Source organism: Drosophila biarmipes, unplaced genomic scaffold (assembly GCF_025231255.1).
Source record: "Drosophila biarmipes strain raj3 unplaced genomic scaffold, RU_DBia_V1.1 ptg000018l, whole genome shotgun sequence".
Classification (NCBI taxonomy): domain Eukaryota; kingdom Metazoa; phylum Arthropoda; class Insecta; order Diptera; family Drosophilidae; genus Drosophila; species Drosophila biarmipes.
Genome location: NW_026114536.1, coordinates 244,112 through 258,519, shown reverse-complemented (window position 1 = coordinate 258,519; position 14,408 = coordinate 244,112). Strand labels below are relative to the sequence as shown.

Below are 14,408 nucleotides of genomic sequence, written 5' to 3'. Positions count from 1 at the left end.
CGAACCCAGCACAGAAGTCAAGACCTACAGCCACCTGTCAGGAGTAGTTCGCAGGACATCGCCACCAGCAAGCAGGACACCACACCGCAACGGCCACGCAAGGAGGATCGAGCCCGCAGGAACGGCACGGACAGTACGCGGAAGGGTGAGGCAAGGGTGGAACGTTTGTTTACACGTGGCACAGAAGCGAAGTGAAAAGCGAGGCAGCTTCCTGGCGTTCTGCCTTGACTGTCCGCACGATCTGAGCGGAAGCCCGTGGGACCATCCGGGACAGAGCAAGGGACAGGCGGTCGGGTATCAAGAGGAGTGATCCTGGAGAGCTCGTCGGTCTGTTCACCCTAGTCTGAGAACGGTGACGCTTCCCTAAGCCCGCACGGCTGACCCCATAGCGAGTCTGAACCGTGTCCGAGCAGTCACCGAGCCAGCCACGTCAGGAGCAATCAGCGGGCAAGGATCTTCGAGGAGCGACAAGACAACCCACACCGTCGGAGACAGCGAGGCGAGCAAGTTATAAAGCCGACTGCAGTTATACCCGCAATAAACCCACTCCAAACCCGAGAATTCTGTGCTTTTTCACTGAACTACTGGGCGGTCACGTTTATATAAATTTGGTGGGACGAACACACACAATCTACTGAGCTAGCCGCACAAATACCGTAGCGAGCAGAAACCGAAGAAATCAGTTCGTTACATCTGGCGCCCAAAACGTGATTGTCCCAGCGGTGAAAGCAAAATAGACAGAATGGGAAAGAAGTGGATTTACCGCCTTAAGAAGGAGGACTTCGCCCATGTCGCACAAAGGCTTAATGTCGTCCTGGACGGCAGATTAGAGGACATGAGGAGGACATTGTCGGAGTATTACTCCGAAACAAAGAACGACCCACAACTTGCCGACATCTGGGCTGAGCTGGAAGCCATGTATTACGACAGAACCGGCCCGAGTATCACCCTAACTAACGCTGAAGGGGATAACCTAGTAGCAAGCCTGAGCGTCGACAACATGCAAAGGGAGGCCCACAGGAGAGAGTCAATCCAGGACAGGAAGACAACGGTGCTGACCTCTAGACACAGCCAGGAGGATTATGCAAGGGTCGCAAAACAAGTCCGCGAGTGGTCATTCAGGTTCGACGGGGCGGAGAAACCGTTCGAGTTTCTGGAACAAGTCGAATGGTCCGCCAACACCTACGGGTTAGACCTAGACATGATCCCCCGAGCAATGCCGGAGTTGCTGAAAGGAAGGGCGTTGAAGTGGTTTATCGCCAACAATAAACAATGGAAAACCTGGGCCGAGTTCATCGAGAGCTTCCATCTCTATTTTCTGCCGAGAGATTTCTTTACAAGGCTGTCGGACCAGGTCAGGCAACGGAAGCAGGGTTTCAGTGAGTCATTTAAAGACTACATGATCGACATGCAAACGATGTCGAGGCCACTAAACTATTCTGCGAAAGACACCTTAAAGATCATAAAGGAAAACTGCACCCCAAGCCTAAGGATCTTCTTAAGGGCGTACAAAGTGCCGGACCTGGACACGTTGATGCTATTAGCCGATGAATACGAAGAACTGGAAAAGGAGCGGGAAGCGTTCGCCCAAGAAAACAAGTTCTCAAAGGCAAAGTCGTCACCAACAACGCAGGTCACGTGCAGAAGATGCGAGGAGACAGGTAGCCAGGAGACACGGAGAAATGAGCAATTTTCACCGCCGCAACGAGTCCCACGACAGCAGGCAACAGGAGCACCATGAGGAGGTCAATGGACGCCACCACAGCAGCAACAGATACAACCAGCGAACACGGTGTGGAGACCGCCAAACACAACACAGAGGCCGTGGGGCACGACACACATTGCAGACCCCCATGAGGCCTGCCGAAGGTGCGGCGGCCACGGACACTGGGCACGAGGATGTCGACTCCAACGCCTGTTGTTCTGCTGGGTATGCGGGAGAGTAGGTGTCAGGAGCGTCGAGTGCTGCCAGCAGGCGGGAAATGCCCAGCGACGTCAGCCGCAGAGAGGCGAGCGGGGGTCGCAAGATGCTACCTCTCCAAACTAACGGGCAAGCTAATCGAGGAGGAGCAGCAGTTGTCCGCAGCGGTGACGATTGGGGGAAGTACGTACAGGGCCACGATCGACACCGGGGCAACAGCGAGCTTTATAAGCCAGGAACTGGCGGACAACCTGGACAAGTTAGGTTGGCAGACGGAAGGTGCGGCGGAATCGATGAACAGGTGGAGGTGGAGATCGCATTCGTGAACAAGCGACTAACCATGAACCTGTTGATACTACCAGGGGTAGTGGATTCATTGGTGTTAGGATGGGACTTTCTAACTCAAGTCGGAACCGAGATAAGGTGCGCTGGACACGAGGTGAGAATACCGGCCAGAAACCGACACAATGGGTGGTTTGAGGAGAGGCTATCGGTAGCAGTCGTATAGCAGGAAGCAGAGTATGACGACACAGCGAAGTTCCTGGAGGCAGAGCTAGCCAGTTTTAAAACCATGACAGGAACGTCGAACATGGCAGAGCATCAAATAACGATGAAGGACGACAAGCCAATAAAACAGCGATACTACCCGAAGAATCCGAAAGTTCAAGGGGAGATCAATGCGAAGGTGGACGAGCTACTCCAAATGAGATGCATAGAGCACTCAACCAGCCCATACAGTTCTCCCATCGTGATGGTTAGGAAGAAGACGGGCAAGTGGAGACTGTGCGTCGACTTCAGGCAGATCAACGCCAAATCGATAAAGGATGCCTACCCAATGCCTCGGAATAAATTATATCCTCGACCAGCTGAGAGGGGCACGGTACATAAGCTGCTTGGACCTGAAGGATGGCTACTGGCAAATCCCGCTGAAAGAAAGCAGCAGGCAGTACACTGCATTTACAGTGCCGGGAAAGGGCTTATTTCAGTGGAGAGTAATGCCGTTCGGACTCCATTCGGCATCTGCGACCTTCCAGCGGGTGTTGGATCGGGTAATTGGTCCCGAGATGTCGCCGCACGCATTTGCGTACCAGGACGATATCATAGTGATCGGACGCACACTAGAAGAGCACAAGGCAAACTTGAAAGAGGTATTCCGGCGACTGAAAGAGGCTAATCTGAGGTTAAGCCCGGAAAAATGCCAGTTTTTCAAGAAGGAGCTGCTGTATTTGGGTCATAGAGTGACTAGCGACGGGATAGGCACGGATCCGGAAAAGGTAGCAGCCATTGCCGAATTAGAGCCGCCGTCAACAGTAAGAGAGCTCCGACAGTACCTGGGAGTAGCTTCATGGTATCGGCGATTTGTACCTGACTTCGCAAAAATAGTCAAACCACTCAACGATCTGCTGCGTGGTGTGGACACAGGAACATCAGTCGGCATTCGAAGAGGTAAAGGCAAGGCTGGTGGCAGACCCTGTACTGGCGTGCCCGGATTTTGAAAAACCGTTTGTCCTGCAGACGGACGCAAGTGATTACGGTATTGGGGTCATTTTGACCCAGGAAACCGAACTTGGCGAAAAGGTGATCTCTTACTCAAGCCGAACGCTTAACGGGGCTGAGAAAAACTACTCCACGACCGAGAAGGAGTGTTTGGCAATAGTCTGGGCGATCCGGAAACTGAAGCCGTATTTGGAAGGGTACCACTTCAAGGTGGTAACCGACCACATGGCGCTGAAGTGGCTCAACAGCATCGAGAGCCCTTCAGGAAGGATCGCCAGATGGGCCCTGGAGTTGCAGCAGTATGACTTCGAAATAGCGTACAGGAAGGGACAACTCAATGTGGTGGCAGACGCATTATCAAGGCAGCCACTACCAGTAACACTGCGAGGGATCAAGGAGACATCGGCGACGGAAGCCTCCGCAGCATGCAGCTGGATTCAGGACATGCGCGAGAAGATAAAGACGCAGCCACAAAAGTACCCGGACTACGTAATGGAGGGAGACACTTTGTACAGGAACATTCCACACAGAGCAGGCAGTGAGGATGTCGCGACGTGGAAGATGTGCGTCCCGAAAGCTCTGCGAGAAGCGGTGCTGAAAGAGAACCACGACTCACCGGCAGCTGGCCATGTAGGCAGCAGAAGGACAATAGCACGTCTGGCAGCCCGGTACTACTGGCCAGGCATGCACCGAGACGCTCGAGCACACGTAAGAGGATGCGAGACATGTATCAGATTCAAGCCAAATCAGATGCAGGCAGCTGGGAAAATGCTAACGCAGGTGCCAGAGGAACCGTGGGCTACAGTGTGCGCAGACTTCGTCGGACCCCTGTCGCGTTCAAAACACGGCAACCAAATGCTGCTGGTGCTGATAGACAGGTTCTCCAAGTGGACTGAATTGGTGCCGCTGCGGAGCGCGACAGCCGAGTCCCTAAAGAAAGCGTTCAGGGAGCGCATCATCGCAAGGTTTGGGGTCCCTAAGGTAGTCATAACGGACAACGGAGTGCAGTTTAACAGCAAAATCTTCAAGAGTTTCCTGGCCGAGATGGGAGCCAAGCAACAGTTCACGGCCCCATATACCCCGCAAGAGAACCCGACAGAAAGAGCAAACAGGACCGTGAAAACGATGATAGCGCAGTTCACAGGGCAGGATCAGAGAAACTGGGACGAGAAATGGCCTGAGATCATGCTGGCAGAAAATACGAGTGTTTCGGAATCCACAGGATACACGCCAGCGTTCATTACTCAAGTCAGAGAACCGAGACTGCCGAGCGCCCTATACGACAGAGAGACCTTGGGAACAGGACGACCCACTGAGACCCCAGGGGAGAAGGCAAACAAACTCGGGGAAATCTTTGAGATTGTAAGGCGGAATCTGGAGAGAGCCTCCCAGGATCAAGCTAGGCATTACAACCTGAGGAGGAGACAATGGACACCAGCGGTGGGAGACGTCGTGTGGGCCAAGGAACATCATTTGTCGAAGGCGGCCGAGGGGTTCGCAGCAAAGTTGGCCCCAAGATACGACGGACCTTGCCAGGTCACGGATTTTGCGTCGCCAGTAATCTGCAAAATACGGCACGTGAACACAAAAAAGGAGAGGACCATCCACGTGAGCGAGCTGAAACAACAACAAACACAGAACACCATCGAGCAGCTACAAACAGATACGCTAGACAAAAGGCAAGGATAGCTCCAAGGATACCCGAAGGACACGAGAAAAAGGGTCCAAGGAGAGCTCCAAGGATACCTAAAGGACACGAGGAAAGGGGTCCAAGGATACCTCCAAGGATACCCAAAGGACACGAGGAAAGGGGTCCAAGGATACCCGAAGGACACGAGGAAAGGGGTCCAAGGATATTTCCAAGGATACCCGAAGGACACAAGGAAAGGGGTCCAAGGATAGCTCCAAGGATACCCGGAGGACACAAGGAAAGGGGTCCAAGGATAGCTCCAAGGATACCCAAAGGATTCGAGGAAAGGGGTCCAAGGATAGCTCCAAGGATACCCAAAGGACGCGAGGAAAGGGTTCCAAGAATAGCTCCAAGGATACCCAAAGGACGCGAGGAAAGGGGTCCAAGGATAGCTCTAAGGACGCGAGGAGAAGGTCTACAAGGATCTGATTAGAACTGGCAGCAGCAGTCTGCCGAAGGAAGGGGGAAGTCGGCACAGCTGAGAGAGCTGTACCGAAAGAGGCCAAGCATCACGGAGAAGGGCATCATGCCCAGACGAGGAGACGGGATCGCGGGCCGGATCGGGGTCCAAACCAGGAAGCACAGCTGCTGGAGTCTGAAAGGGCACTCGTGGTCAACAAAGGCAACCTGCCAAAGGAAAGGAAGCTGATGAGCACATACAAGGAGTCGGGTGTGTGATCAGAATACATACGCAGTGGCAAGGACAAGTGGAAACGCCGGGCTGAGGGGTAGAAAAAAAACTAAACTTCTGCCGACCGGTGCACGGGCATAAACAATTTGCAAAATCACCATTCAACAGGGAAGGGGGCGCCTCGATAGGCGGTCGATTGGCACTGGACGATAGTGCGATCGATGGGCTCAAGAAAATGGAAATATCGGTGATGATGAACATCGCGGCTCGCAAGTGGCAACGCCGCACCTGCGATATCGATATCGTGAGCAGGCCCTCTGGGTATCGATAGCTGATTAATATCGGTGCCCAGTGGGAACAGATGGAGGATCGGCGCGGGAGATTCGAAATTGCTATACGGAGGACGACCGGCGCTGTGGGAAGGAAACAAGATGGAAAGCGTCGAGGGAACGTCGAGGGAGCAACGAGGGAGCACCGAGGGAACCGGAACGAGATGCGCCCTGACTCAATGGCTAGGATATACAAGGAAACGCCGGAGAGTGGGAGCGCTGAGTTTTCTTAATCTTTCCCGAAGTAAGGGGGGAATGTAAGGAGTTGAATAACTCCCCACAAATCCCAGCAGCAGATGGCCGGCCGCTCACCAGATACGCGGCGAATTCGCGTAGTGGCGGCGCGGCGAAGAGCGAGGACGTAGAACAAGAGAGTTTGGAGATCGAGGACGTAGAACGAGAGAGTTTGGAGAGGAAGAGAGTTTGGAGACAAGAGTTTGGAGAGCGAGAGAGTTTGGAGAGGAAGAGAGGTTGGAGACAAGAGTTTGGAGAGCGAGAGAGTTTGGAGAGCGAGAGAGTTTGGAGAGCAAGAGGGTTCGGAGACCAAATGAGTTTGGAGACCAACAATGGAGACGGAGAGAGCGGAGACTTGGCGGCCGGAGCGAGAGTGCCGTGTGCAAAAAGGAGTAACGGGACGCCGCCGGACTTTGGATCACATCTCAGCAGCGGTGCGGCACACAAACATGTCGCATGCGTCCCCGGGATCAGCGGGACGGCAGCATCAGGCTGGACGGCGGCGGGAAGCAGTGCGTCAAGGACAAGAGGGTCAAACAGAAACCATGGACTTTGGACCCGATGTGGAGAGTTTTGGCGGGCCGTGTGCAAAAGGGAAATAACGGTTCCCAGAGGCCCTATATATACCCGCAGGGGCAGTCAGTCAAGATCAGTCGTTGAGAAGAGTCAGTCAAGATCAGTCATTGATATCAGTCTGTCAAGATCAGTCGTTGAGATCAGTCAGTCAAGAGCAGTCATTGAGAAGAGTCAGTCAAGTGAAGAGCATTCAGTCGTGTAGATCAGTCAGTCAGATCAGTCAGTCAAGATCAGTCATTCAGCGTCAGTCATCCAGTGGAGAGCATACAGTCAAGAGCGAGCAGTCAGTCGAGAGCAAGGAGTCGTCGGAGGCAGCGCCGTGGGAGCCTACGAGGAGCAAGATCGTCACGTCGAGACGTTCGGGATTAGGATTACTAGGAATCTCCGAACTGAGACACAGGTGGCTGAGGTCTAAGGAGGCGCCACACGGCCAAGTTCTGTTCTGTCCTGCCGACGAAGTCCTGGCGGTACGCCTGGAGGGTCTACTAGAATGAGATTTGAAATCGAGAGTAGCAAGCCAGAAGGGAGAGAAGTCCCGGAGCGGCGTAACAGAACCCCTAGAGTAGCGAGCCAGAAGGGAGAGAAGTCCCGTAGCGGCGCAACGGAACCCCTAGAGTAGCGGGCCAGAAAGGAGAGAAGTCCCGGAACGGCGCAACAGAACCCCTAGAGTAGCGAGCCAGAAGGGAGAGAAGTCCCGGAGCGGCGCAACAGAACCCTGAGAATCACGAGCCAGAAGGGAGAGAAGTCCCGGATCGGCGTATACCTTCGAACCCAGCACAGAAGTCAAGACCTACAGCCACCTGTCAGGAGTAGTTCGCAGGACATCGCCACCAGCAAGCAGGACACCACACCGCAACGGCCACGCAAGGAGGATCGAGCCCGCAGAAACGGCACGGACAGTACGCGGAAGGGTGAGGCTAGGGTGGAACGTTTGTTTACACGTGGCACAGAAGCGAAGTGAAAAGCGAGGCAGCTTCCTGGCGTTCTGCCTTGACTGTCCGCAAGGGCAGGCGGTCGGGTATCGAGAGGAGTGATCCTGGAGAGCTCGTCGGTCTGTTCACCCTAGTCTGAGAACGGTGACGCTTCCCTAAGCCCCCACGGCTGACCCCATAGCGAGTCTGAACCGTGGCCGAGCAGTCACCGAGCCAGCCACGTCAGGAGCAATCAGCGGGCAAGGATCTTCGAGGAGCGACAAGACAACCCACACCGTCGGAGACAACGAGACGAGCAAGTTATAAAGCCGACTGCAGTTATACCCGCAATAAACCCACTCCGAACCCGAGAATTCTGTGCTTTTTCACTGAACTACTGGGCGGTCACGTTTATATAAATTTGGTGGGACGAACACACACAATCTACTGAGCTAGCCGCACAAATACCGTAGCGAGCAGAAACCAAAGAAATAGTTCGTTACACATGATAAACAAATTACTGCAAGATATAATGTTAGCGATTTATTTACCAATGGAGTTCTTGACTTAGGTCAGTTCTTCCAAAGGCTTGAAATGGAAGCCGGTATATATAAAATCAGACAACAAATGGGCAACAAAATACTAAAATCATTGATAGCAGCGCTACTTAACCCGGTGACCGTAATATATAATGATAGAGAAAAAGAAGCTATACTGTCTACATTTCACAACGATGACGACGTCACACTGGAACAACTAAAACCTTGGCCAAGGTCAAAAGGTATTATTATTGGAAAGGTATGAGCCAAAATATAACTAATTACATAACAAAAATGTCAAAAATGTAGAAAATCAATAGTAACAACACATACAAAGACTCCTATGACAATCACAGACACTCCAGTAAATGCTTTCGACGGAGTGATAATAGACACAATTGATCCACTTCCAAAATCAGATAATAGTAACGAATAGGCAGTCACACTTATATGTGATTTAACATAATACTTAGTTGCCATTCCTATTGCAAACAAAAGGGCAAACACTGTCGCAAAAGCTATTTTCGAGTCTTTTATATTAAGGTACGGGCCAATGAAGCCGTTCATGTCCGACACGGGAACCGAGTATAAAAATTCGATTATAAACGAGTTATGCAGATATTAAAATTAAAAATATAACATCTAAAGCACACCACCACCACACAGTTGGAACAGTAGAAAGAAGTCACAGAACGAAGTCACAGAACACAAACGCTCATACATATCGATTGATAAAAATGATTGGGACGTATGTTTAAAATATTTCGTATACTGCTTCAATACTACACCCTCAATGGCACATGATTTCTGTCCATATGAGTTAGTTTTTGGGAAAACATCGAATTTGCCAATATATATAATACTATAAAAAAACAAGAAAGGAAGTTAACTTCGGCAAGCCGAAGTTTGTATACTCTTACAGGTTTAAAAAAAAAAAACAAATTTTATTAAATTGAATTTAAAATTCTTAAAAATATAAAAATGTATATTCCCAATATTATAAGATAATATGTTAAAAAGCCCCAAAGCTATAATTTGTTTCATAGTATTTCTCAGCAATTTTCGGATCGTTTCTATGACAGCTATATGATATAGTCGTCCGATTTTGATACAATTTAATTCGAAATTCAAAACCAAATAAAAAATGTTATTTCCAAGCGTAGGAAGTCATATGTTAAGAAACACCGAAGATATAATTTTTCCATATTATTTTACAACTAATTTTCCGTTTGTTCCTATGGGAGCTTTATGATATAGTCGTCCGATTTTGATAAAATTTAATTCGAAATTCAGAACTAATTAAAAAATGTTACTTCCAATCTTAGAAGGTTATATGTTAAAAACCACCGAGGATATAATTTTTTTTTTAATTTTTTCCTTGATAGTTCCTATGGGAGCTATAAGATATAGTTGTCCGATCCGGCTGGTTCCGACTTATATACACCTGCAATAGAAAGAAGACTTTTGAGAAAGTTTCAGCCCGATAGCTTTAAAACTGAGAGACAAGTTTGCGTAGAAACGGACGGAAAGACGGACATGGCTAGATCGACTCGTCTTGTGACGCTGATCAAGAAGATATATACTTTATGGGGTCGGAAACGTCTCCTTCACTGCGTTGCAAACTTCTGACTGAAATCATTATACCCTACCCTAGCCTATTTATAAGAGAGATGATTATGCTACAGAGAGTAAATATAGATTAGAATAAAATAAAAGAGCTAGAATTATGATATAAGCAAATAAGAGGAAAAACAAAAAATTTTATGACCTTTCGTGTAATGATATAAATATATCTATAGGAGATAGTCCTATTGAAAAATGAAACAGGACATAAGCCAGATTCTAAATATACTGGACCCTACAAGGTTGAAAGTATAGAAGACAAGGATATCATAATAATTTCAAGTAATAAAAATAAGAAACGAACAGTGCATAAGGATAGGCTATGGCCGGAAAAAGTCGTTTTTTGCATACAAAATAGATAAATACATTTTATAAAGGTAGCGACAAAATTTTTACGAATAAGTTACGGATAAATAACTAACGTGATTTAAACTTAGCAGAACATTTTATAATTTTAAAAAATTAAGCGAAAAATTAGCAAATTTTACTGAATATTTATGGCCATTAAGCCCTGACTTAAACTGACGTTCAATTGAAGGGTTTGTACTAAGCAAAAATATATATTTTTTTTTAAATTAGTTTAAAAAGAGTTAAAATTAAATTTTTCTCACCTTGGTCATAACTCCCGAGAGTGACGTTTTGATCATAGGTCACCCAATCCGCTCGTAGACTATTGCGTGTCCCACTATAGAGCGAGAATTGCATGTTTTGTGCTATAAAATTATATTTCTGCGAACACTGTCCGCCGTGCATGTTCAGATGCGTAAACTGGTTGAACCCTCCGAAGGGCATAAGTAAATTTCTATGCATCGCCGACCTTACACTGCTCAGACCAAAGGAATCATAGGAATGTACACGGAAATCTTGGCAACAGTTAAGGCTGCTTAGGAGGGTACTTAAACTTTTGTCAGTGGTGATATTAATGTTTGATGTAGGACCATGGGACGGAATTACTATGGACGAGAAGTCACGGGTCTTAGCAGCATCCACATCAATTGGGAGAGGAATTGGGTTAGCTTCGTTATAATTTCCCAGTGCGACACTACAACAAAGTTCTTGAACTGGTATGGTAAGAAAACAAAAAATATTTAATATAAAGCAATAAAGAGGCTCAATATGCTTAAGAATGGAAATTTGTCACCTCTCATTTACCTATTCGTTTCTTAACATAAAAAAATACAACGGGTAAACGTCCCCTTAGTAGCACAGTTAGCTTGCCAGGTGTAACGAACATTTTCGTTAATCAAACTAAAATAGTTTTCTTAAATAGGTTTTACCACTTATTAATAATAGCGAAATTATCGCTTATTATTCCATTTGGACCTAAACATATATATTTGTTTGGTTTGTTACAACACTGGAACAGTGTAATATGGAACACATATATACATTTTACATACATTTTATAGTAAAATCCTAATTACACTACAGAGGAGTTATGGTGTCAACTTGTTTTTTTTTACATAGGTTTTTATAGTAACTAGAAGGTGGCATAGAGTCATGTTTGAGTGTTAAGTGTTTTGGAATTTTTGTACATTTAATATTTCGTTAACTAACGGCAGAGATTAATCACTAGAGAATTTTACGTAGCCCTGGAGTGGAGAAGGGACATTTTTCGGAAGTGTAACCTGATAAAAGAATAAAAACAAATAACCTATTTTCTATATTTATTTTAACGCAGTTTATCCAGAAATAGTTCGTATGAAAATAAAAAAAACGGATGTTTTTTTTCTCATTTTAAGCAAAATATCAAGAACTTGTTGGAACATTTCTTGTTTGTATACTTTGTATACACTTCCTTCTATCTACATGTTACATAATGAACAGCGATTCCGTAATGGAATTCCGGATATAGTTTTTCTGGTGGTTCTATATTCAACGTAAAAACATTTTGACCAGAACCGGCTTTGAAATATGTATGTACATGTCCGGCAGGAAATTCATGTAGAAAACGAGACCACTCCATTGAGAGACCTTTCGAAGCGTTGCTTTTTTGGCCCGATTTTTGGAATGTTCCATCCATTTTTAATTTTCTGTTTCCACACAGCCTAGTTTACGGTTCTCACCCACAAAATTCGCGAAAAAATTATTTTCGACGGAACGCGATTTCTTAAGATTTTACATGGTCTGCCATGGTTCTCTTGTAATAGAACTTCAAAATTACGTGGTACGCTATAAAAATAAAGTAGACTTTTCCACGACTTGGTATAAAAAATGTATTTGCTTTTAAATAATTTTCTTTAAAAATCATGAAGCCTTTTGAATTTTTGTTGTAGGACCTATAATTGCTTGGATGACAAAAGGTTTCATCACATGACGGATAACCAATCCCAATTTTGTCGATCCTGTGTCTAAAGCCAATACCCAAAAATTAAAGCGTTTGTGGCGGGATATGAGATCTACTTTTCCGCATTATGGAAGGAAAAGGGAGGATTTTGAAGGCTACCTGGCGCGTTTCTCCTTCCTGAAGAAATCAATTTATACAATCCAAGGATAAAGTTATTTTATATATGTTAAAAAAAATAAAATAAAAATAGTCCCAAACAAATTAGGCATAAATTTAAAAAAAGACGCGATTTTTTAGTTTTCTATTTTAAAACATGCATCAAATATATTCTCATAAATATTTATTTTTTAGGATCCAGCCGATGCAGACGTTGAAAGTAATTCAATTCTTTGAATGGAATGTTAATGATTAAATGAAATGAAAAAAGGTAGTGTATTATTTAATGCTTAACAGATTTAGATTAAATTTGTCTGCAATCAGGACTTTTTCATAGATCGCGTTCCATGGATTATTATGTTGGCTCCTGTAAGTGAACAACCGCGATTTCTTCAGAATCGAAATAAGTTGGTTATTGATGGACAAGCGAATTCTTACGGGATCTCGGCCTATCGAGGATAATTAATTCGCGGACGTGGGGCCTGGCCTGCTACAAAAATCATTATACATTTTCGCACATTATTTAGATGCGTATTATTTTAACAAAGGATAAAAAACCCTTGTTTTTTATAGCAAAACACTCAAAATCAAAAAAAGGCTACTTTACAATGCATTTAAAGAATTACTGGGACATGGCTTACATGATCGCTAAGTGTTAGTTGTCAGTCGACAGGGTTAATATTTAAGATAAGGGACAATAGGTTCATAGACATACTAATTAATATGAAGAAACCATGTTTGAGGTACCTACTACTCGCCCCGAGGACAGAGTTTATTAGCTATTCCCTACACAACATATATAATAATTTGTATACCCTTGCAGAGGGTATAATGATTTCAGTCAGAAGTTTGCAACGCAGTGAAGAAGACGATTCCGACCCCATATAGCCTCAAAACTGAGAGACTAGTTTGAGTAGAAACGGACAGACAGACGGACATGGCTAGATCGACTCGTCAGTGACACTGATCAAGAATATATATACTTTATGGTGTCGGAAACGTCTCCTTCACTGCGTTGCATACTTCTCACTGAAATTATTATACCCTCTGCAGGGTATAAAAAGGGTTGAGGCAAATCAAAAATGTCATCTTAAAAAGGTGGTCGGTTTTTAAAAGAACGGCCCATATGAAAAGAATTTCCGCAGAGCCCAGTGTAAAAGTGCAGAACATGCTTCACATTGCCGATCAATACGCTATAACCATGAACTGCTGAACTAGTAAGTTCACAGTTCACATCATTGCCCGCAAGTTGAACCCCAAATCTAATCTGACCTAAGTGCCACTAACCACTCTGCTGACAATCTCGCGTCAACTTGAGCGCTGAGCTAACAATCTGGGGATTGTTGCCAAAAGTTTGTGCCATAGTGACATTTCTAGTTCCAAATTATCTGTGTTGTGCATAATACCGATTTCTAAAGGACTTGTCCAAAATTTATTCGAGAAATGAGGACAGTTAAGAACAACGAGGGGCGATATCTATGATAACTTTTAATTGAGAAGTCGAAAAAACGCATGTTCTATTTTTAAGAACGATCCTCCAAAGGGTTGGCCATATTTTTAGTCCATCTTTTCATGAAGAGCAACCCGTTACTCTTCTGGAAAACACAATTTTACTAAACCCTCAAGCCAACAAGAATCGAACTTCGAAACCACCAAAGCTTTCATAACCGGCTCTACTAAATTTCGTTATAAAAATTAAAATTATTTCTTTAGGGTAATAAAAGGTAAGTCAATTTATGATATACTTGATATTTTTCCAAATGTATTTGTAATGGGTTCTCTGCGTTCTTGCGACTTCAACTGAATCGGAAAGAATGTTTTCCAAGGCTGAACTAACAGTCTCCGAGCGACGGGCATCGCTAAAGCCAGACTTTAAATAAGGCAGACTGTAAATAATTATTCCCATCCGAAGATATTGCAGTTGAACAATTTCGATTTTCATCGTCTTTTAAAATATTTGCTCCGCCTTATGTTTTTATTGTTTTACTTTCTGAAAGCTTTAGGCTTAATGGTG

General features: G+C 45.6%; 2 protein-coding genes and 1 long non-coding RNA gene across 4 annotated transcripts in view; 2 read left to right on the top strand and 1 right to left on the bottom strand.

Moving 5' to 3' along the window:
* The window catches only part of LOC108032861 (uncharacterized), a 58,374-nt gene extending 47,103 nt beyond the window's left edge, over window positions 1-11,271 (bottom strand). The window contains exons 1-3 of one of the 2 annotated variants that reach the window (XM_050890254.1): window positions 11,104-11,271; window positions 10,563-11,012; window positions 9,711-9,772 (exon numbers count right to left, since the gene is read on the bottom strand). In XM_050890254.1, coding sequence (XP_050746211.1) covers window positions 9,726-9,772; window positions 10,563-11,012; window positions 11,104-11,185 — 579 coding nt within the window. In that variant the 5' untranslated portion in view covers window positions 11,186-11,271 and the 3' untranslated portion in view covers window positions 9,711-9,725. Of the gene's footprint in view, window positions 1-9,710; window positions 9,773-10,562; window positions 11,013-11,103 lie in introns of those variants that run through there. The other variant, XM_044092617.2, reaches the window with a different exon arrangement.
* LOC127012072 (uncharacterized) lies at window positions 1,996-2,429 on the top strand. Its single transcript, XM_050890255.1, has one exon. The coding sequence runs from the start codon at window positions 2,028-2,030 to the stop codon at window positions 2,427-2,429; it is 402 nt and encodes a 133-aa protein (XP_050746212.1). The 5' UTR covers window positions 1,996-2,027.
* Window positions 11,272-11,660: 389 nt separating the features above from the next.
* Window positions 11,661-12,522, top strand: LOC122818485 (uncharacterized). The gene is made up of 2 exons (XR_007765542.1): window positions 11,661-12,118; window positions 12,228-12,522. It is a non-coding gene; the product is annotated as an uncharacterized LOC122818485 (long non-coding RNA).
* Window positions 12,523-14,408: the final 1,886 nt, after the last annotated feature.